This window comes from Lutra lutra, chromosome 4 (genome assembly GCF_902655055.1).
Source record: "Lutra lutra chromosome 4, mLutLut1.2, whole genome shotgun sequence".
NCBI classification, from domain to species: domain Eukaryota; kingdom Metazoa; phylum Chordata; class Mammalia; order Carnivora; family Mustelidae; genus Lutra; species Lutra lutra.
The window spans coordinates 154,244,725-154,268,039 of record NC_062281.1 but is presented as its reverse complement, the minus strand read 5'-3'; the positions used below and the strand labels follow the sequence as shown (position 1 = coordinate 154,268,039).

The 23,315-nt window shown below is 47.4% G+C and overlaps 1 protein-coding gene across 6 annotated transcripts in view; it reads right to left on the bottom strand.

The window, feature by feature from the left end:
• Positions 1-20,931, bottom strand: part of GLIS1 (GLIS family zinc finger 1) — a 217,872-nt gene extending 196,941 nt beyond the window's left edge. For 2 of the 6 annotated variants that reach the window (XM_047728422.1, XM_047728425.1), the window contains exons 1-2: positions 19,944-20,041; positions 19,482-19,785 (exon numbers count right to left, since the gene is read on the bottom strand). In XM_047728422.1, the coding sequence (XP_047584378.1) occupies positions 19,482-19,785; positions 19,944-20,033 (394 nt within the window). In that variant the 5' untranslated portion in view covers positions 20,034-20,041. Of the gene's footprint in view, positions 1-3,131; positions 3,185-3,291; positions 3,319-11,679; positions 11,713-19,481; positions 19,786-19,924; positions 20,042-20,835 lie in introns of those variants that run through there. The other 4 variants (XM_047728423.1, XM_047728424.1, XM_047728426.1 and 1 more) reach the window with 4 other exon arrangements.
• Positions 20,932-23,315: the final 2,384 nt, after the last annotated feature.

Sequence of the window (23,315 nt, the reverse complement as noted above, 5' to 3'; positions counted from 1 at the left end):
AATCATTAGAGATTGGGTGCTTTTACAAACTGAAATAAAAAATAAATGGGAGATAAAGTCAAAGAAATTCTCAGGAAACAGATCAAAGACACAAAGGCAAGAAAATTAGAGGATCGATACAGAACAACTAGGAGGATTTCCAGAAAAGGACAAGAAAGACGTGGTATGGAAAAAAAAAAGTTGAATCTCCAGATTCATGATGTAAAGGCCCCACCAAGCACCCAACCTAATTAATGGGGAAAAAATCCATATCAAGGCACATCACTGCAAAGTTTTACAGCACCAGGGATGGAAAGAATATCTAGAAATCTTCTAGAAAACAGATGATGGGGAGTGGGGAAGGAACCTAGGCAAAGCCTCTGGAATCATGGCACCAGAACCGTCCACAGGAAGGAGGGAAGCCAGAAGACAATGGGACAATGTTGTCACAATTCTTAACAGGATCAGCTCTGAAGCTGGACCTCTGAGTTCTGATCCTGGCCCTGCCACTCACTGGCTGTGTGACCATGCCCAAGTTACTTAACTTCACTGGATCTTGGTTTCCTCGTCTGTAGAACAAGCACAGTAATCATCTCTACCACCTACTTTAATGGCTTGGTATAAGGATGAATGAATTCAAGTCAACTATGCCTAACACATAAGTCATAAACACTGGAATTATAGTTCTTATTATCAAAATTCTCCAGCCAAACAGTCAAGAATGAGATGCTTTTCAGACAATCATCTTTACTGACCTCTTACAACTTCATTGGAGGATGCCCTCCAGCAATTACAGGGTTACACCAAGAAAACAAGAAAATACAATGCAAAGGGCATTTGCCTTTCTTTCTGGGTGCCAGCATCTGAATCCCTTTCTTCTACTGGGAAAATTACTCACCTTATAAGGCACACCCCCCAACTCCACTTCAACCCCCCCCAACACACACACAATGAAAATACACACAGAACCTGAAAATATCTGATCCCTCACATCCTTTGGCTTTGTCCACCCATGCTCCCTACCATGAGAACCCTGTGAAGCAGTAGTCCCCCGCAACTTCCTCTGTTTTTTCTCCATAGTATTACCATCATTTGGTCAACTTTATATTTAACTTGTTCACTTCATAACTGTGCCTCCCCCCTCTAGAATGTAAGTTTTATGAGTGTAGAAATTGTTTTGACTGTTGGCTTACTTTCTCGGCATCTAGAAGAGTACCTAGTTCATAGGAGGTGCTCAACACAAATTTGTTGAATGAAGAAAGGACATGTTTCCCAGCCTCCTTTTTGCAGTCTCCAATGGCACATGTAAAAACAAGAAGTCAGCAATAACCAATGACCAAGGACCGTGGCTCTGCTGCCAATGTCTGTCACCCACTGTTTTCAGCACACAGCCCTGTTGCAGGATTTGGAGTAAGATTCTTGGCTATGTAGTTTCCAAGCCTGGGTCTCTAGCCTTAGTAGGCAATTATGAGAGCCACCCAGCATCCTTTAAAAAAAAAAAAAAATCTCTTTTCTGCTTAAACCAGTTGCAGTGCATGATACAAGCATGAGCCAAGAAATGGGAAGTCCTGCAAAGGAGAGCTTCAAAGAAGGGCCCCAGGAGGTCAACCATGCAGTAGACTGACCAGCTCTTACTTCATTGAGTTGTAGGAGACACAGAACGAAGATAACCTGATGTGTTCATGCATTTGGGGAAGTAGGATTGACAGGTGTCACAAAACTGATGGAATGTTTAGGGAGAAGTAGTAACAGATACATGAATTTGAGACTAGCAAATGAAGAAAGAGGGGATATATATCCAGGAAAACAATGTATTGTACTCCAAAGGAGAAATTCCCATAGTATAGGGCTTGATTCCACCACCTGTGCCAAACCTAACACTATGCTGAAAAAGTGGACCCAGAGAAGGCTACAGAAACAATTTATCATTACTTCTCCCTTCCCAAGTACCCCCTCTCAGCAACTTGTCCCTTTTAAAACCCAACCTGCTGACTTGCTCCCCATCCCCATCCCCACCCCCGAGAAGTCTTTGGAAGTCCCATAACTCGTTGGCTCATTCGTAGATCATAAAACATCTTCCAGACACTTCAGTCCCCTGACAGCCTCTGTTTAGTAATTAAGATGTCCCATCCAGATTAATAATCTCAACATTGAGCTTCATTTATAGGGAAGCTCCTCCCTTCCCACACCTCGGACCTGCCTCAGGCTGGGAACTCTGTGCAGGACGAGGGGCAACGTCTCCAGCCTCCTTACTCTGTCCATTGCAGTGGCACAACGTGACTCCCTTGCCCGCCTTTGTGGGAGCTCTGTGGACCCAGCTGTTCAGTGGGAGAGCTCCCCTGGTTGGCAGACACACCCCCCCACCCCACTGTATCCTGTGGGACACCTCCACTCTCTCGCCCCTGCCTGACAAGATGCCATCTTGGGCAAAGAGGGTAGGTCTGAGAACCACCACCAGGCAGGTCCCCCAGAACACAACCTCCTGCCCCCTGTCACAGGTGGCAATGGTGGAGCCACCCTCTTCAACCCCATCAGGCCGGGAGAGACACACCATTCCTCAGCTTCAGGGGCTGTGCTGGGCTCTCTGGGTAGACCTCTCAGAACCCCCTCACTTGAGTTGTGGAGAGGAGAAAACAATCCTTTCCCCCTCCTCCAGCCACCAGCCATGGGGGAACAAAACGTCACAGCTTTTCAACAACTGCCTCCAAAGAAATCCCCTCTTTGGAGAATTAGGAGAAATCCAAGCCAACCCAAGGGCATGCCAGGTAAGGATCCCAAAATCCCAGTTTAGTTTGGGCACCTACAGCCCGGCTTTAGAACGCAGTGAAGCCCCACTTTAGAAGATGGCCACCAGTGCCTCTGGTCAATCCCTAGTGTCGGGGCTCAGCCAGAACCCTGAGGGCAAAATCCCCACAGGGGATTACAGCCAGTCCCCACCGTGCACGGGCGTAAGCAGAGACTGAGGCAGCCTGGGCTGCACCGAGTGCGGGGTGCGCAAGCAGGGAAAGAACCGGGCTGGAGGCGGGGCTTTCAAGATCGGAATCCTCATTGGCCATAACAGGTGCCAGTCAACAATGGGTTCTCGGGACCCAGAGACAACCCCACAAATCTTAGCGGCCGAGGAGCACAGCGATTAGGGCTTCACCACTCACCAGCTGTGTAGCCTGGGACAAGTCACTCTCCTCCTCTGGCTATGTCTCCTCGTCTGCAAATCCGGGAAAATAAGAGTAAACGTCTTCACAGCGTTGCTGGGAGAATTATGGGAATTATGTTTGTAACATGCTTAGAGCATGACTGGACCACAGTCGGTACCATGTTTAGCTCTTGTTTTTGTTTTTGTAACCTAGACACGTGGAAGAAAATATTAGAGAAAGACAACTAAGTAAATTGAAGGCGGGGCCCCCGTTTTGCCCAAGTCTAGGGAGCATCGTTCATATAGATGGGATTAAGTGGCGCCCCCTGGAGGTGCACACCCCAGCAGCCCTGGCTGAAGGCAGCTGCCCCCAGGAGTGGGCCCACGAAGGAACGGGGACCCGCTCTCTTTATTAGGTGATTTTAAAAAACTGGTTAGCATTATTTCACTAAAAATATGAATTTATTTTTAGAATGTTAATAAAACAAGCTCCCAAAAATAGTAACAAGAGCAAACAACAGCACTTGGCCGATGACAAAAAGAAGAGCAAGGAAGGAAATGACAAAGGAAAGTCTCGGGAAATATGACTACATAAAAAATTTCAAATTTCTGTTTTAAAATTATCATTAGAAACTTTAAACAGCAGACTCCTAAAAATATTAGCAACAGATACAATGAACAAAGCATTAACATTCTCAGCTTACAGTCTACCTATATGGAATAGTAAATGTTTAAATTTTTTAAGTAAGATATTCAGACTCCAGTGTAAATACCAACTTGCAAAGAGGAGCTATGAATGTGAACTGACACAAAACAGATGTGCAGCTACACTAACGTTCAAATAAATGTAAAAAAAAAAAAAAACGATAAATGTAAAAAAAAAAAAACGATAACCGGGTGTCACCTCCACCTTCAAATTAGGAAATTATTTTGGAAACTCTGGTGAAGATGCAGGAAAGTAAGTTCTCTAAAACGCAGCATGCAGTTGTGAAAATGGGTGCAACCCTCTAAAGACCTATTTGATAATTTGTGTCAAATGTTACTACCCTCTCACCCAGTCATTTTCATCTCTGGGGATCCAGCCTAAGAAAATAATCAGAGATGCAAACAGGGATTACTGCATCAAGTTTACTGCAGCATTATCTGTACGAAGGGAAGAGGTAAAAAAAATTCTAAGCACTATGCCCTGTGCAAGTAATATATACACAGATTTGTTTGTATGGGCATAAACTCCCTCTGAGAGGCCAAGCATCGCCAGCTGTTGCCAGCAAAGAGAACGGGGCAGGGGCAAAAAAGACAAAAGGAAGGCTTTCCTAAGAACCCTTTTTGGGTCTTCTGAATTTTAAACTATTTTAAGGGGCTGCCTATTTAAAAAGATTTGACAAATTTAATAAAATGCATGTATGTTTACAAGGAATTTTAATAACATGGAAGAGGTTATTACAATAGAATGTAGAGTTTAAAAATAAATACTTAAGACTATATTCAGAATGATCTCAAGGGTAGAAAAAATATAATTAATATAAAGTATTTTAAAAAAAAGAAGAGAAATGAAATATACTAAAATGTAAATGGCAGCCTTTGTGAAAGGGCCAAGGGGGGAGTAAAATTATAAGCAAATATTATTTCCACCTGCATATGCTTCTATAGTTTCCAATTCTTTTATGATAAGTATATACTACCGACACAAGTAAAAAAAAAAAAAGAAAGAAATTAAAAATAAAGAATAAAAACAAGCCAAATTATTTTTCAGAGGGTAATCCACCTCCCAAAGCAGAAAGCAATTTGTCACAAGTCAAGAAGGCACTCCTATCTGAGAGGCTATAGCTGGGAGCCAGGAGGAAGCCTTGACCATGATTCCAGCTTCAGAGATGTCCTTCCGTGAACCATCTGCCTTCTCTGGGCTGCTTCTGGGGGGAACCAGCAGAAACCAGTCATGCAAATGCTGCTTCTCGACAAAGTCTGCTCTGATACACTTTGTCAGTGCTGACCTGTGAGCTCTCCTGAGATCAGGACAGACCCTAGGACTCATGTCCCATCCACAACAGGAGCCAGCCCTGGTAACCAGCATGCCGGCCCTACCTCCAAGTTACTATGTCCACCTGCTGCCCGCCCCAAGGCAGAGGATGAGCCTGGGCTACACCCACTTATCCAGGGCCAGATATAAAGCCTAGCATATGATAGGGTTCCAGGAAGCATTTGCTGAACAAATGAATAAATTAAAGAATGATATTCTAGACTGGTGCTGTCCAACTGAACTTTCTGTGGTGATGGAAATGTTCCACCTCTGTTCCATCCATTATGGGTGGCTACCAGCCACAGGTGTCTACTGAGCACTTGAAATGTGGCTTGTATGACTAAGGGACTGGATTTTCAATTTTATTTAATTGTAATTTATTTTAATTCTAAAAGTGTTCCATAAAAACACTGACATCACAGGGTAGTTTAAGATTACACAAGACAATCCTTTTAAAAAAAGAAAAGAAAAAAAGAAGGGGTGCCTGGCTGGTTCAGTGGGTAGATCATGGGACTCCTAATCTTGGGGTTGTGAATTTGAGCCCCACAATGAGTGAAGAGATTACTTAGAAAAAAAATCCTTAATTAAAAAAGAAGAAGAAGACAAGGAAGAAGGGGAAAGGAAACTTCAAAGACCAAAATGGAAAGGCAAATCCCAGGCTGGGGAAAATATTCCCAATACATGTAACTGACAGAGGTTTTCTCTCCAAAACATACAAGAGAATACTTAAAACTTACTAAAAAGTAAGTTTTAGTTACTTAAGACAAGACTACTCAATAAAGGGGCACCAGGATGGCTCAGTGGGTTAAGTCTCTGCCTTCGGTTCAGGTCATGATCTCAGGGTCCTGGAATCGAGCCCCATATCGGGCTCTCTGCTCAGCAGAGAGCCTGCTTCCCCCTTTCTCTCTGACTGCCTCTCTACCTACTTGTGATCTCTCTCTCTCTGCCAAATAAATAAATAAAATCTTAAAAAAAAAAAAGACTACTCAATAAAAAAATAGGTAAATGCCTTGAAAGGGCACATCACAAAAGAGGTAGACTGGTGGCCAATCAGCATGTGGAAAAATGTTCAACATTACTGCCCATTCACAAATTAAAACAGATTCCACCACCCATCCACCAACCAGAATGGTTACATTTAAAAAGACTTACAATGCCAAGTGTTGATGAAGATATGGGAATGCAAAAATGGGGGGGAAATTTTATTTAAAGTCATCAATTAAAAAAGATAATCCAGTGTCTGGCAGTGTTCAGTAAGTGATTGTGACAGCATACTGAAAATGGGGGGTGGGTAGAGGGAAGGAGGGCCCCTAACAACCCCACCACCCCCTCCCCATGCCCAATATCACACAATGGGAATTTACTTGTCTCTGGGTCTCTCTAGCTGAGAGCTCTCCTGTGCAAGCAGCCAGAGCCACCTTCCACCAGCAGACTGGGAGGAGTGGGAAGAGAAGCATGTGAGGCTGGGACAGGAGAGACTCTAAAGATTTCGCAGAATGAAAGTTCTCAGCCTATATTCCCAGAGATGATGAAAAAGGGCTTCTCTCCAAGAGCAAAGTTTAAGCAAGTAACAGGTACAAGAAAGGGGCTAGCAAAGGTGGTCCCCCTCCTTGGGACTGACTACTCTACTCCAGAGCGTCCTGCCCTTCCCCGCAGACCTCACTGAGTCTCTCACTAGCTTTGCAAGGGGAGCTAAGCTGGCAAGTACTTCCATTTCCTATGCCTGCAAACCCAGGCTCAGAGACACGGTCCCAAGTCATGAGGCATTAGACTGGCTGAGCTCAGGAGTCTGCTCAGGACAGCAAAGCAGGTGATAAGCCGGTGAAGCTACACAGAGGAGGAATGGGGACCCAGCCGGGCTGGGAGAGGCCCCGCACACACTCACCCAACTTGCTCTCCAGACTACAAGCTCCATGCAAGCGAGGGCTCTGTTAGACCACCACGGAGTCCCCAGGGCCAACCCAATGCTTGGGCCACAGAAGCCGTTCAGTACATATTGATGAACGAACCAACCAACAAGCAAACCCAAACGGCCCTCCCCGTTTTCAGGACATTTTCGCACACTGTACCCCATAGGCTCCTGATGACTGGCTGGGCAGGGACTCACTGTCCCCCGTTTTACAAATATGAGGCTGAGTCACCAAAATAGAAACCCACTCTTGGTCGTTTTCCCGAAAATCTGCTTGAGAAACAGCCCCAGGAAAATGTCTCTTGGCTGGAAAGGGACAGGAATTCTGCCGGGGTCCTGCGTTCATTCTGTTCTCTGGTCCACACTCCCTCCGCAGGGCGGAGATGCGTTCACTCCAGACCCTGCTCCAAGGAGCCCATGGTCTCAATACAGAGGAAAACGTCGACCCAAGCAACTGTAATACCTGACTGTTCAGTGAGAGAAAAGTAACAAAGGGCAGTAGGCGGATGAAGAGGGAATGGAAATCCTGGCTGGAAGAGGCGGTCTCTCGACAGTGATGCACGGGTAAGACTGGGCCCAAGGCAGCAGAGGTCCAAAGGAGCTGAAGGGGGACCCACAGAGGTAGCAGGGTGCAAGGAAGGGCAGGATCCTGGAGGGAGACTGGCAGCTACCAGCTCTGGAATTTGGGGCAGGCCACTTAGCCTCTCCGGGCCTCAGCTTTTCTCATGTGTAAAATGAGGGTGCTGATGCTTCCCCACAAGGAGTAAATGTAGAAAGAATTAAATGGCCTTGTGTGTTCTTTACTCACAATAGGGTTCAACAAATGGAAGCACCTGCATGTGTGGGGAAGGGGGGCGCAGAACAGTAATGGCGTTACAAGTTAAGGAAGGGGAATGAAAGCAGTCCAGCTGGGTATTAGTCAGAAGTCAAATCCCAACCCAATAAACAGGGGGCGAGGTGCTCTGCCTCTTGGCCCTTCCCATACCCCCTCCCGCCTCCCCCTGCTGCTGAACACCAGAGCCACCACAGACCATGTGAGGGTCTTGGACTACCCAGAACCGGGACCGGTCAGACAGCTACATTGAGGCAGCCCATGCCCGCGTCAGCAGGGACCACAGCCTCTCACCTCCCCACAGCCTCAAGTGAGGCCAAGATGCCAGTCAATCACATCTGTGTCCTCCAGCGCTTGGATCAGAACCTCAGTCTCTCTGAGACTCCAGAGTCCTTATTCCTCTAACTTCACCAAAAAAAGAGAAACAAGGGGCATCTGGGTGGCTCAGTGGATTAAGCCTCTGCCTTTGGCTCAGTTCATGATCTCAGGGTCTTGGGATTGAGCCCCACTTCGGGCTCTCTGCTCAGCAGGGAGCCTGCTTCCTCCTCTCCCTCCTACTGCCTCTCTGCCTACTTATGATCTCTCTCTCTCTGTCAAATAAATAAATAAAATCTTTAAAAAAAATGGAAAGGAAAGAAAAACAAGCATCAGAGAGAGGGGATAGGGTACTTGTGCCATAGAAGAGCATCAGAGGAAGTGAGGCCTGCGGACCTATCCTGGCTCTCTCTCAGTAAGACCAGCAGCAACAGCAGCTCATTTCTGTTAACACGCCTACTGGGTGCTAGCCCCTGAGCTAGGTGCTCCCCACATCAGCCCTAAGAGACAGGAATTACCTCCATCTTACAAATGAGGAAGACCGAGGCTCACCATTAATGACCTTGGCCAAGGCTCAGCAAGTGGTGTAGTAAGTAGTCCGTAGTAAGGGTCTGAACCCAGTTCTGACTCCAAATGCCAAGTGGCTACATTTGCACAAGTAACAACATGGCCTCTCTGAACCTTAGTCTTCCCATCTGTTCAAGGGGGGGATTGAATGAACAGTAATGATTTGGGCAGAACTTATGGTTTACAGCCCTGAAGCCATAACAGGCCTGGACAGCAGGCCGACATGATGCCCCCACAGAGCTCTGTCGAAACCTGACCTGGAGTGGGGATCCAGGGTCTGTGCACCAATTTCCACTCCTCAGCAGGACCTCGGAGACTCACAGACTGGCTTCCGGTCCTCAGTTCCAACACCTGGTCCGAGGTTCTTCATCTTAGAGGAGTTTGGGTCAGATGTAGTATAACCACCAATATCTGCTCTTTAAACCACAAGATGACACACGTTTTAAAATGCCTGAAATTTTGCCTTGGAGGGAGGGAGAGTGTGTGGCAGAGAGTACCTACAATCCTGGGCCAGTCCCTCTGGGACAGCTGTCATGCCCCTAGCTCCTCTACAAGCCTCTGGCCTGTCCTTGCATCCCAGAAAGGCCTGTGATCACTGAGGCCAACTCTTCCCAGAAACAAGAGGATAGGGAGGCCTAGACAGGTGAGAGGACATGCCCAAGGTCCCGTAGCAAGCTAGGGGCAGCTGTCATTATGCAGAGCCCCACATAGGTGCTGGAAAGGGAATATGAGTGCGTGCACATGTGGGAACTCCTTGCATATTTGTCAGTCTCACATACACCGAGAGCTTACTGTGTGTTCAACCATGTGGGAAAAAGAAGAGCACACAAACTGGACAGAGACTGGGTTGGATCCCATCCCCAGCCTTCCCAGACATCCACTCTGAACCAGACCCTGTGCCATGCAGGGATCAGGAAACTCTGCCCCTGTCCTCAAGAACACAGAAGTCAACAGAAAATCACCACAGGGTGAACAGTGCTATGGCAAAAGGAAGGATAAGGGCTGTGTGTGTGCTAGAGCTCCACCAAAACCCAGCCTAAGGAGAAAGGGAAGGCTTCTGGGAGGAGATGGCACTTGAGCTAGGTCTTAAAGAAGAAGTAGGAGTCAGTCTGGTGGCAAGGGAGGGAAGGAAAGCCCTTCCAAGAGGTTCTGTTTACCAAACATTTACATAACAGCAATAACAACAATAATCATAATCCCAAAATTTACTGAGCATTATACCATGGGCCAGTCCCTGTACCGAAGCACTTGTACATGTATTAACTCATTTCATCCTCTTGTGAGATCATTGCTATTATTATCCCCATTCTGAAGATAAGAACACCAAGGAGCAGAGAGCTCAACGACATGCCCCAAGTTCGCCATGTTAGTCCCCAGAGCTAGGATTCAACCCTGGTGACCTAGTTCCATACCCACAGCCTCAGCCGGCATCCTCAGATACGTACTTCATGCCAGACTTGGTACTGGACACAGGGGTACAGAGATGAATCAGAAGCAGCTCCTGGTTTATAAAGACAGAAGGACAAGGAAAGAGAAAAACCCCAAGTCTGGAGCCACGTAAGGAAAAGTCCAACACTGCTGGAGAACGAGCAGAGCAGGCATCAGGAAGAGATGAGCTGGACTACTGGGAAAGCCCTGGACATAACACCAAAGGGCTCAGATTTTCCCATTGGCCAACCAGTTGCCAGTCTATGAACCAAGCTGTAGTATCAGAGGTGGCCTTTAAAGCATGCACCAAAGACCAGAAAATAAATGGCTATCTCTACAGATGGGTAAGTGGGTGATAAAATACCAATCTATTTAAAAGAGAGCTTAAAACTAATAACCTCATTAGGCATCTTGTCCATAAACACACGCTAAAAATATAACTGCTGTCCTGTGGACTGGGGAAAGACTCTTGTCCTTGTATTCAGAAAACTTGGATACCCTTGCTGTCAAGGATGGGAAGTAACAAAAAGTTTCTAAGCAAGGAATTCTTGGATAGTAAGGTCTGGGATTTCTCTTCTCTGCCCACCCCTGGACCCCCGCTCTCCGAGCCCCTCAGCCTGCTGGAAGTCAACCATCTAAAGGCCCCAAGAAGAGCCAACCCGGGTGAGAAGCTCCAATGCAGAGATATTCTCACAAAAAGTGCTACGTAAGTACAAATGACTGTTTGATCAATCATTTGGCCTCGGCGTGGGATTTGGTTAGAATTAAAGCCATCTGGCTGCTGGGGGTTGGTGGGGGAGGGTGATGGGGGAGGAGACAAGCGGGCGGGAAAATGACCCACGCCCTCCCCCAGAAAGCATTGTTAAAATATAAGGGGGAAAAACAGTCAAGTCCTTGCTGTTATTTCAGCCTAAGCCACTTAATCCTTCAGCACATAAAGCAACTTATTTTACGACCTTTTCCCTTTAAAAAGTAAATCTGAAGACGCTGCCTTGAATTCAGATATCTCTGAAACACACAACTCATCCCTCCCAGTGAAATATCCTGTTTCATAAACCTTCTTCGAGATACTTGAAACTGCAGATCACTAAATGCCTAGCTTTAGGCATCTGACATTCCAGAGAATTAATATTTAAACTTATTATAGGAAAAAAAGAATTGAGTTTGGTTGAAGCATGAAATATTTAATAGCATCTCCAAATTAGAAACCCTATTTTGTTTCGCACTGGAAATGCCAACGTTATTACCTGGGCTTTGCACTCAAATAAGATAAAATGCACAGGCGGTCTTGAGATTAAACACGTAATTACGGCCGTGTTCTCCAGAGAGAAGGGGAGTGAGGCAGGTTTGGGGAGTGGAAGCGATCGAGTTTCGTTTTTACGATACACTTAAAATTATACTATCATCCTCTGCCTGGAGGGTTGGGCTTGAGACCGTTGAAGCTACTTAATCACCAAAAAACCGTGTCAAGATCCGTGGACCCACGGAGGCCTACTCACAGTCTCGCGAAGCCGTCTCTGCCTTGGAATGGGCCCGCTGCTGGACAAGACCGGGTAACTTTCTCTACTCGTTAGGACAAAAGTATTAAGTGGTTTGGGATAAAAATTAAGCTTCAATTGACACAGTGGATCCTGGCAACCTCGGCCAGCACATGTAATTTATTTACAGGGTTGGAAAGTCGGCAAAATACATCATCAGCTCTTACACAAACTTCTACTAGGTATTAAATACCCAAGCCTCAGAGAAGTAATTCATATAGTCCAGCAACGTTCCAAAACAAACCCACTCTCCAGCCCTCCGGAGAGCTTAAAACAGCAAATGGGATCTGTATTTTTAAAAGTAAGGTTTATAATTCTCCCTGGTTTCTTGCTAAAGCTTTATTTTCCATCAAACCTGTTATTTAAAAAAAAAAAAAAAAGAGGCAACAACATCTAAAAGAGTAATCTAGTTGTTAAAAAGACACAAGTAGGAAGAGGCCGGGCCACATGGCAACCAGCGCCCTCCTGATTCTTCTTCCTATTCTTCCTTTCAGACTCAGGGTCATCATCCAAAGGCAAAGAAGGCTGGGGCCATAAAGACTCCTGCAGTAAGTGTGATTCTCCGAAAATGTCCACCGTCTCATGACGTGTGCCCCCTCGTGCAAGGCCACAGACACAAACCAGCAGCGGGACTTTTCCTTCCCCTAGGGGTCATTTGATTCATTCTTCGTCTGACATAAAAGACCCATTTCCCACAAACTAACGCTCACGTTTACTCTGATTCCTGGGCTGTTCTCCCTCCCAAGCCCTTCTTCGTCCCGTGATTGAACAGGAAATGACTGTTCAGCAGATCTTACGCCACAGCCCAATGAAGCATGCATTCTACCATAGGTGTGGTGGGGCTTAAGAGAAATTCTCTTCAAACATCGAAAGGTGTCTTCAGAAGCAGTGAAAGGGAGATCGCAACCAGTGTCTGGGCAAGGAATCACCCCGAACTGTGGGAAAGGCTCAAAAAGGGACTAGAACTTGCAATAACCACTAGGACATGTAAGTGTTCTGCTGCTTCAGAGAAGGATCTGTTTCTAGAGGGTCCCTCCACGGCCTCAGGGAATCCTTGCTTGAGGACCCCATGTCACGACTGGGAAATGCTATCTTTCCCCCATTTCTACAGCAGGGAGGTGGACAGACACACACAGTCTGCCCATAAAGTCACACCTCAGCCTGTTAGCAGAGACTCAGAATGGGCTCCTCCGGGGAACAGCTGTCTGGACCAGCCTGCAGCCTTCTACCATCTTCCCCCGGGATGGGGGGCCCACTCTCTAGACACGGCAACTCCTCACCACTGCCTAGAGTTTAAAACCCGTCCTTAAGAATGCTGTGCTTTAGCTGGAAAAGTACAGGCTTTGCTGTCAGAGCTGAGTTCAAACTCCAGGCTTTAAGACTTACTAGCTAGTGAGCTTATTACTGAGGTCAATCACTTAAACTTTCCAAGCCTCAGTTGCCCCAACTGGAAAATTAAAATAATGCCTCCTTTTCTCACAGGGTAATTGGGCATCATTAAATGCAGTCAAAGCTATAGTGCCCAGCCTGGCACACAGTAGGTGCTCAGTAAAGATTAGCTAACTGCCCCTCTCACACTTATGTTTTCTCCGGCAGTCAGCCTCAGGGCTTAAGAGTTCAAAAGAGAAGTCAAGTCTGAGACAAAGGTGACTTCTTCCCACAGCCTCGATCCTCCCTGACTTCCCCAGTCCAGTTCATGTGGAATCCCCGAGCTTCAGAGCAGAAAGGGACAACAGACCATCCCGTCCAACTGTTTCCCATTTTACAGATGGGGAAACAGAGACTCAAAGCCAAGAGCGTGGCCCGCATGCATCAAGGCTGCACAATGGTGCATGTGTTCGCTCCAGACAGGCCCAACCATAACCACCAAATAAATTCAGGCCATACAGGAAATGCATTATTCAGTTAGCGGACTGAAGGTCTCCTCAGTGCATCTGACTCAAATGCTGACTTTAAAAACACAGCTCATAATGCTAACACAATCTGCCTCGATCCGCCGGAAACCCTCTGAAGGAATAACCCTTTGGAGTTTAGAGGAAGATGGGGGAAAGAAGAAAACAGATGCTTTCAGGGACTTTAAACTGTAAGACCACTGGGTTAGGGTTGTATTCTCCCCACCCCCACCCCATCCCAGGTCTGTTTCCTTTCAGTTTCTTATAAATAAGGCCTAGGGAGACCAAAACAGCTACAACCACCCTCCCCCTTTTCAGCTATCAGTCCGGGACTTTGCTTCTAATGCTGAGAGCTTTTTTTTTTTATTATTCATTGTAAACTATTAATTCGCGCAGCCACTGTTGATAAACAAGAAGTCCGTTTTTAAACTGCTAGAATCATTAGCACAGTGAAGGCGAGCAGCACGAATATTTCAGGAGTTTGCTCTTTTTTTCCTGGCCCTGGTATTACAGCTGTGCTTTCTGCATAAGGCAGTTGAAGTTTTCAAAGCCCACTGCAGAAGTTTGTTTCATTTCTTCTCCCCCTTTGAACCGAAATGTCTTTGTTTCTTTAAGCACAAAAATAAACTACCCCCTACCAAAAGAAACAACACAACTCTCCAGGTCCTAACTCATTGCAACTAAAATCTGTATTAGCAAAATAAATGAACAAATCACATAATCTAACGTCATATATAATCATATATCTGTAAGGTGAGGTTGTTGAAATACCACCATATCAGTTTCAAAAAAGGGGATTCTGGTCCAAGAAAATTGAGGGAAAGGAAGAGCCATTACCCTCTCTATGCAAAAGCCACAATTAGCAATAGTCACTGGTCAATTTACAAATAAAGTTGGTATTTATTTGTTTGTTGTTTCTTTTTTTTCTAATCCTATCCAAAAAAGGATTGAAAACTTTAGTTTCTCTCCTTTTCTAGGATGCTGGCCAAACTCCACAAAATAAAACCGAAGAAAATGATGATAATTATGCAACATTCAGAACAAAGAACATAAGAATATATTTTTTTAAATGATTCATTGTGCACTTATGCCTGTAATGAGATTTTAACGCACTGTAAAACTAAGTGTGCTGGCTCATTTAGCTTCTCACGCAAATATAACGCAGAGAGATGAATAAGTCAAAGACGGGGTGGGCTTTTTTTTTTTTTTCTCAGAAGTGTGAAGGAAAACCACAGCATATAAAGAAACTTATGCTTTTAAATCACAGATGGGACAACACAGCCTATCTATATGACGCCACGGCTAAAGGGGTCCTCAGACCTCAGCCCAGCAAAGCACGACAGGTAAAATGATCAAAAATAACCAGGCCGAAATTAAGTCACAATCTCCTGTGATGGTCTCCTTTCCATTTGTATACCAAGTCCCAGCAGCTTCTGGAGAGCTTGGGAGGCAGGAAGGGAAGAGAAATTCTAGCCGCCCAGGATTCTTGGGGAATCTTTGGGAATTCTATTTCCGCTACACGTCTATAAAAGATTTGTCCGATACATAACTCTCAGGACTGTAGACGCAACATGCTCCTATCGCGTTTGTGTACCCACACACATACATGTCTCTCTTTGTCTCACAGAGCCTGACATTTGGCCAGCAGGTTTTTCTCCCCCTTTTTTGAAACCTCAAGCACCGAAAAAATTTGGATCTGATTATTTCCGGATCGCAGGACCAGCACTTTAAAATGGATGAAATGCAAGCAAATTGCCCACCAGAGCCGGAGGGGGTAAATGCTTTCAAAATAACTCATACCTTTCTATTAGGGGTGCGCTAGCCTCTCCAAAGACTCCCCAGGACATACAGGGGCTTCTGATTTGGATGAAGAAATTCTACCAGGTAACACCACCAAAACCATCGTGTTTACTCTCCACCATCGCCGGTCTCTAATGCCTGGCACACAAACTACAACTGCATTTTGTTTTCCTTTTTTTGAAAAAAAAAAAAAATCTATATACTAGCTATTTTTTTAAGTTACAAGATTGACTACCTCTTGGCATTTACGGCCATGTTACGATGGCTGTTTACTAATGGCAGTGACACACATGTGTCACGATCCTCGGCCTCTTTTTTTTTGCTAGGACTTGCCCCGTCTCAGCACACTGTGAAAGGATCCCAGAGAGTCACTGTGAATTAAATAGTGAGCTCATTATCTGGCGTAGTCTGGGAAGAGCAACTCTGGACAAATGGTAAACTAAGAAGTTTTCTAACTATGGCATAGGTATTACTTCCAAAAAGAACAGAAGAAACACCAAAAGCAAAAATATTTTAAATTCTCTGGGAACATTCAGGAGGCCATCCACTATGTCAGCTCTCAGCGAAGGTACAAGCTGGGGAACCAGAATCGAATATTTGGAAGAGAGAGGCTTAGAAACCACCACTCTTTCAGGGGCACCAGGGTGGCTCAGTGGGTTAAGCCTCTGTCTTCCGCTCAGGTCATGATCTCAGGGTCCTGGGATCTAGCCCCGCATCGGGCTCTCTGCTCAGCAGGGAGTCTGCTTGCCCCTCTCTCTCTGCCTGCCTCTCTGCCTACTTGTGATCTCTCTCTGTCAAATAAATAAATAAAATCTTTAAAAAAAAAAGAAAAGAAAAGAAAAAAGAAACTGCCACTCTCTGTCGGTAGCTTTGAGCACATCCTTGAGCCTCAGTGTCTTCATCTATAAAATGGGAGCCAGTCATGATGTGCTCTAAAGACCGCAAAGCACTCTACATCTGTCCCCTTAGAGCAGCCCACAAGGTAGGCAGAGCACAGCTGGCGTGAGGGCAGATGAGAGAATGTGTGGGAACACACAGTGGAAACCGGAAAGCACTGTGCACAGGGAACAAGCGTCATCGGGCCATCGCCACAAAGCCGTCTGCTTCCATAAAGCCCAGATGTTTACCTTCTTTCCTTGTCAGGACTTCCAAAGGCACAGTGTTGGGTGTTTAATAATAAGAAAGAAAAATGCAGCATCTGGTAATCTGGCCTTTGCAGCTGCCTGGAATCTGGATAAACGGGACTGTGCCATAAACAGATCGTGATTCTTATTGTAAATGATGACAATGTTAGTCCATGACGTCGCACCATCCCCAGCGCCTCCTGACTCCAGATCTGGAAACGCCGAGAAGCCCAGCATATATGTATGATTTGCTAGACTCAAGGGCTCGCTCCCTTCCTTGGCTTAGGGTCTATCTGAAGCAGAAGACAGCTCATCTGAAACCTGACCCCAGACGGAGCAGTACCGTCTTCTCTCTGGGCAGACGTGGACACAAAAGACCCGAAGCTTGGCTCTTCTCGGCTTCCCCCGGCCAGCACACCCGAGAGTGAGCTTCACATTCAATATTTTAAAAATCAAACCGTTCTCCCTCCTTTCCCTGCCCCCTTCACCGCAAGTATCACTTACCCTAGCATGATGGTGGCCTGGCATGAATTAATAAAAGTGACCCCTTCTAGCTTCTTAGTTTATAAAGCATTCTTACGACCATCATTAGATTTACCCTGGGAGGAGACATTATTACCTCTCATGCAAATGAAAAACCAGAGGCTGAGCACGTTAAACACACCCCCAGAGGAATCCCCACAATAACCAGACACTAAAGTGGTCCTTTCACTAAAGCTCTCCTCAGTCTTTCCAACTCGGTCTCACACTAAATTGATAAGTGGGGAAACTAAGGCTGAGAGAGAGAACAGCTTCCCCCCAAGCTCCCACAGATCATAGGTGGCGGGGCATAGTCTGTGGGTATTTTTTGATTGGTATTTGCATCTGTTTCAAATAAGCCTATGATTTGGAGCTAGACACCGAACATTCAAAGGGTTACGTGGTCTGGGGAATATCTGAGCGGGAGCAGGGGCAGTAAGGTTCCTTGTGACATTTTTAAGAGAACTGCTGAAGCCCTGCGGGGAAGCTCATTTTGTCTCTGATCACTGAGGGACTGGACTGTGAGAAAGAACTCACTTAGAAGGACGGAGGTCACGGTGGAAATTTCTTCAAGCCCAGGTCAGTGAGCAAAGGCTGGCCAGAGAACTCCCACCCAGACCCTGGGGTGGCCTTTTACATAGGAGACGTTTTCCCCACTCTCAGGCCTCAATTTCTTCATCTTTCAAATGGGTATGATAAATTCTATACCACCAGCCTCACTGGAGACCATGAAGAAAATAGTTTAGAAGCCTCTTACAAAAGCTTAACCAGAACGACCATCTAAGGATACAAAGAAAGAGGCTGTTCCTCCCATCCCTTTATTCTCCTCTGCCCCTTCCAAATACAATCCTGACTTAAATATCTCATATATTAGACATTGGTGGGGGAAGGGGAGTGTAAATAAAAATAATTGGGGTTTGGAAGAATGGAAGTAGGAAGTTCATGTGCAAAGCCTGATGAGGTCTCTAACCACGGCTCTGAGCAGAGACCACATTTAGGAGGTCTAGGAGAGACCACATTTCACCAGGTCCTAAGAGAACTCCGTCTTCAGGGACAGCTACGATTTTTTTTAAACCTAAAACACTGCAGGAGGTACCTGTTTAAGGGAGGATTATGTGTGGAACGGCACAAGTGAAAGAACTCAGCACAGCAAATATTACTCATGTCTTGCTACCCACCACTCCTCTCTCCCCAGTAAAAGAACACCTCCTATGCATACCCCAATAATAATACTCTGAAGCCATTGTTTGCTGTGTCCACCCTTTCAAACAGGATCCCTATCTGTTGGAGAATAGACTAACATTGAAAATGAGGCAAGAAATTGCACTCTTCAACAAAGTCAGGTGTTCTCATTAAGAAGAAAAACACTGTTTACGTTCATTTCATTTTACCACTGCCTGAATTGGGAAGTTGGTTATTTTCTCCCCAGAAGAAGCTCTCATCTCTAAAACCAAGACACCCTAACTTTTCTAAGTTGCTGGGGCTGATGCTAAAGGATTTATGTCTACAGAGCCAAAAGAAATCTTTGTCTTCCTTAAGAATCACCTGAAAATAGAACCAAGAAGCCCGAAAAGCTAAAATAATGAAATCCCAAGCCTTGGTTTCTCTCAGGGAGAAAATAAGGTGGGGGGAGGGGGTACCAATCTGCACCTTAACAATCTCCCCAATTTCTGGTTAATTATCTGTCAGCATGAAACTTATAAATAATGGCTCAATAATAATTAACTGTGATGAGAACGGGTTCATGAGAATGCCTGCATCATTGCCAACTTTGAGCCCATGAACCGTACTGGGGCCTGCACCTTACACCCACCAGCCTCACTGGGTAGAGGAAGGATATTGCAAAGGAACTTCTGACCAAAGATTATGCTTCTGAAGCTTCAAAATCAGAAAGGCCTTCTTTTAAACCAGAAATTGACTCAGGCTGGATCACACGTTCATAAAATTTTCCATCAGGAATCCAGAAATCATCTGATATAATTAATTCCTTAATTGACAGAAGGGGAAACTGAGGTTCCAAGAGAGGAGAGGTCTTGCTGAAAGCCTCTGGTTTTTGTTATTTAGCATCGGAATATGTCCAAATATGCCTGTAGGCAGCTCAGAGATACTCGAGTTGCTAGTCACTCTAATTTATAAGATTTTTTTGTAAGTTTCACACAACTTTTATCAGAAATACACAGATGCGAAATCATGTAATCTGGACTTTCTATACACACCCTACTCCAGCATAGGTTTATTGAGTTTAAATTAGATGCTTCCTAAACGGCCATCATTTCATAATGACGACCGAGTCGCAAACCACTAGAGAGAAACTCATGAACACTAGAGAAAGTACCACCAAGTTCCCACAAAGGTGTGCGGTGTCCCCGCCAGGCAGCCAGAACTTCCCCACACCTTCTGCCAGGCACGTTGGCGGGGCCAGACTTACCCTTCCCGGCGGCAGCGGCCTTGGACGGCCCAAAGTCTCGGGGGCTCCGTGGCCGGAGGAGGTCGTGGGCGCACGGCGGCGGCACAGGCGGCCGGGGCAGTAGGTCACGCGGGCCCCCATCCACGCAGCCACCGCTGCTCACGGTGACCCTGAAGGCCATGTGCGTACCGCCAAGGCCAGTAGGCCCGCGGCCTGGACCCGGAGCGCCGAGGGCCTCCTTCGGCCTCTTGTCTGAGCGCGCCTCCGCCACCTCGCAGTGCATGGCGCCGGGGCAGGGCGGGCCGCCGGGGGTCGCGCCGGGTTCCTGGAGAGGGGAGACAGCACCCGCGCGTTAGAATGAGCGGAACAGCCCCCTTTCTTGTCCCGGGGTAGGTTTGGGCAGGTCACCACCACTTCTCGGTTTATTCCCCGTCTCTAAAATGGGTTAGCCCCACCACACTTACCTTAACCTGACAAACCCACCTGATCCCGCAAAAGCCCCTTCCCGGCACAGAGTGGCTCGCACTTCTTCTCTGGTGTGTCGAGGGCCCTGGCCCCGCAGCCACAGCGCATTCCGAGAAGCCCGTGCACCCTCCCGCTCAAATCTGCCTCCACCAACACCGGCCTTCTTCAAAGGAAGAATGGGGAAACTGAGGCCTGGAGCGGTGAGAGCGCCTGTACGGTGTCACCCAGTGAGACAGGAGCCGGCGGCAACTAGGATTTCCAGGGCAGGACTCTGGCGAAGCGGCGGAGGCTACTCCAGGTGGGGCAGGGGCTGCGCGCCTCCTGGGAGCTTCGGAGAACCGGCTGAGCGCAGGGATGATGAACTGCGCACCCACCGGTCTGGGGCGCGGACCCTCCGAGACTTACCCACGACCACCCAAGCCCGAGAGTGGGCGTCCGATGATGGGCGCTCACTCCCGCGGCACGAACCCATCACGAGCACACGGAGACACGCACACTCCCACGCGCAGCAGAGAAAATAAACCCATCGCACGCGCAAACCCGCACAAAGTCGGTAACGCCCATGGACGCTGGCTCCCACGCATACCACACACGCCCGCAAATGCACACTGGGGACACGGCGTGCCACACGAATTGCTCTCTCATTCACCCGCTCAGACACTCAGCAACACCAGCAGCCTCACCGGCTCACACAACACAAACACGCGCGCTCGGTTCCCCTCCACAGGGTCTCGGCCCTTCCAACGTCCCTACTGGAACAAGGGCCCGGGGCCCCCAAACTCTCCTTTCCTCGCTGCGCTCCCGCGCCATTCCAAAGGTCCCGGGATTCCGGCGTCGCTGGGACCCTATCCTCGGACCTCGGCCCTGGCGCCCGCCCCCTCCCCGGGTCATGTGCCGCGCCCCCTCTCACCTTGCCGCCGCGGCTGCAGCTCGCGGGGCGCACGGCTCGGCGCGCCTCCACTGGCGCCGCAGCCCCCGCAGCCGCCGCTGCCGCCGAGTCCTGCGGGACGGCATCCCGGGGCGGGGGCGGGCCCCAGACCTGCCGGACAGCCGCTCCAGCCACTGGCTCGATGAGCCTGCCGCGTAGAGGCCAATCGTGGCGCGAGGGCGGGGCCTCCTTGCCTGGGGGCCTGGGCAGGGCCCGGCGCGGGGCTGGGCGGAGGGTTTGACAGGCGGCGGCTGCCGGAGCCCTGCGCTGCCCGCTGCCCTCCCGCCGCCTGGCCGGGCAGGGCGGCGCCGCGGGCGGGAGAGGCAGGGCCCTGTCGTCCGAGCTGGGCTGGCTGGGCGGCGGAGCGCACTGGGCGTCAGGAGAGCCAGGCTGTGTCCCCGCCTGGCCCAGCGGCTGAGACCGGACCCTTCCCTTCTCCGAAGTCAGTTTTCTCCTCATCAGATGGGATCCGCGAAACCTGCGCGCGGAGGTAACAGATGTGAAAGTGCTTTGAAAGTTTGGTTAGAGAATCCAAGCGACTCACTCAAGAACTTGCACCGCATTTCACAGCCAGTCCGCGACAGCGTTGGGACGAGAACCGGGGATCTCCGACCACTTTTCTTACGGTTTTGTTTTTGTGGTGTTTTTCACCGTAGAGTCCAGCTTAGAGGGTCTCAAACTCTGGAGTTGAAAGACAAACAAAAACAGGGGCACCTAGCTGGCCCAGTCAGAAGACCATGCAACCCATGATCTCAGGGTCGTGAGTTTGAGCCCCACCTTGGGCATAGAGCTTACTTTTTAGAAAAATAAAAAATTTTATTTAAAAAAAAAAAAAAAAAGACAAAACCAGATGCCGGGTCCCAAGTAGAAAATATTCTAATTGTATCTGTGCATCTGTCTGGGGGCAGGGCCCCAGCGCCTAGATTGTTAGCAAGCTCCCAGGAGATCTTAGAGTATTGGGGATTGAGACCCACTCCTCTAAGTTCCTTCCAGGCCTGGATTTGGGGCTTTCCTCACAGACAGCAGTGTCTCAGGGAGCCCTGTCCAATGTATGGGAAGAACACCACCTAAAGAACAGGACTTCTCACGTTGGAAGCAGTGGCTCAGTTCCCTTCTCTGAGCTTCAGTTCCCTCCTGTACAAAACAGGACTGTTCAGGTGTAGCAGAGCTGGCAGCAGCATCCAGGCTTCCTGACTCCCAGTCTAGTGCTCTCCCTTCTATACCAGCCAGCTGCCTCTAATAGGTATAGGATGTCAACCAACCTGCCCATTACAAACAGGTCAAGGGCCAAGGGCTCCATAGAGCACCTCAAAGTCTTGTGTGTGTCTGGAGACTAGGAGTTGAGAATTGTTGCTACTTTTATGGTACAAGGAGAAGAGGTAGAAAGGTCGAAGGGTAGTTCACCAACCCCTCCAACTAGGTACCCCCCTCAGAAGTTCTGTGCTGGCTGTGTGGTCAACAGGCCATGTGGCTTTAGCAAATCATAATCTCACTCTGGACCTCAGTTTCCATTTCAAAAAGCAAGACAGTTGGAAGAAGGTGACTGGCATTTCCGGTTCTACCTTTCAGTGGGTCCAGGAGCTGAGTCCTCTGCACTCCCTCCCTCACCATACACACACACACACGCACACACACACACACACACACACACACACAAATAGCACTGCACACTTAGGACTCTGAAAACACTTGCCGAATAAGTCATTTAATCAGCTATAACTGCAGGCAAAGCTGTCCCAATTTCCAAGATGCAACAACAGCTCATTCACTTAGTCTTTACCTGGGCACCTACCTGAGCCAGCCCCTATAGCCTCAGCTAGGGTAATGGACATCCTGCCCTTCCCCCAGTGAGCTCACAGCTCCACCCCACCAGGACAGATGGATTTGTAAAGCCTAAAAAAGCAATGAGAAGGCTAATCTGCTCAGTAAAATAGACCTCTTAAACACTTGTATACTGCAGGACCCCTTTGGGAATATACAGAACCTAGTGGGTGCATGCATTTTTTTTCCTAGAAGGAATTACAAGGAAGTGTTAACATTGGTTAAGGGAATGGAGCACTGGAGGGGTACTTTTTCATTTTTTTTTTTTTTTACTTTTTCTATCAGTATATATTGACCTCCCTCTCTTTAAATAGGGATTATTTGAGTAGTAGGACTATGAGCTGTATTTTTTCTTTATAGTTTTGTTATAAAAATAAAATCGTTAGTATTTTAATTATCATGAAAAAAAACACAGCAAAATAAATAAAACCCACTTCTCCCTTCAGCAGGCCAGACAATAATGTATATTTTTTATACTAACCAGTGTTCCTGCTCAAACTGGTTTTTTGCCCTTCTAGTCCCACACAGCCTGTCTACGGGATATGTCCATTTGGCTTCATCTCCAAAAGCAAACATGATGTTTCCTTTCCAGTTTAGCTCCTCATTCTTGTGTCTACCTAGTGAATGGCCGATGGCCAAGT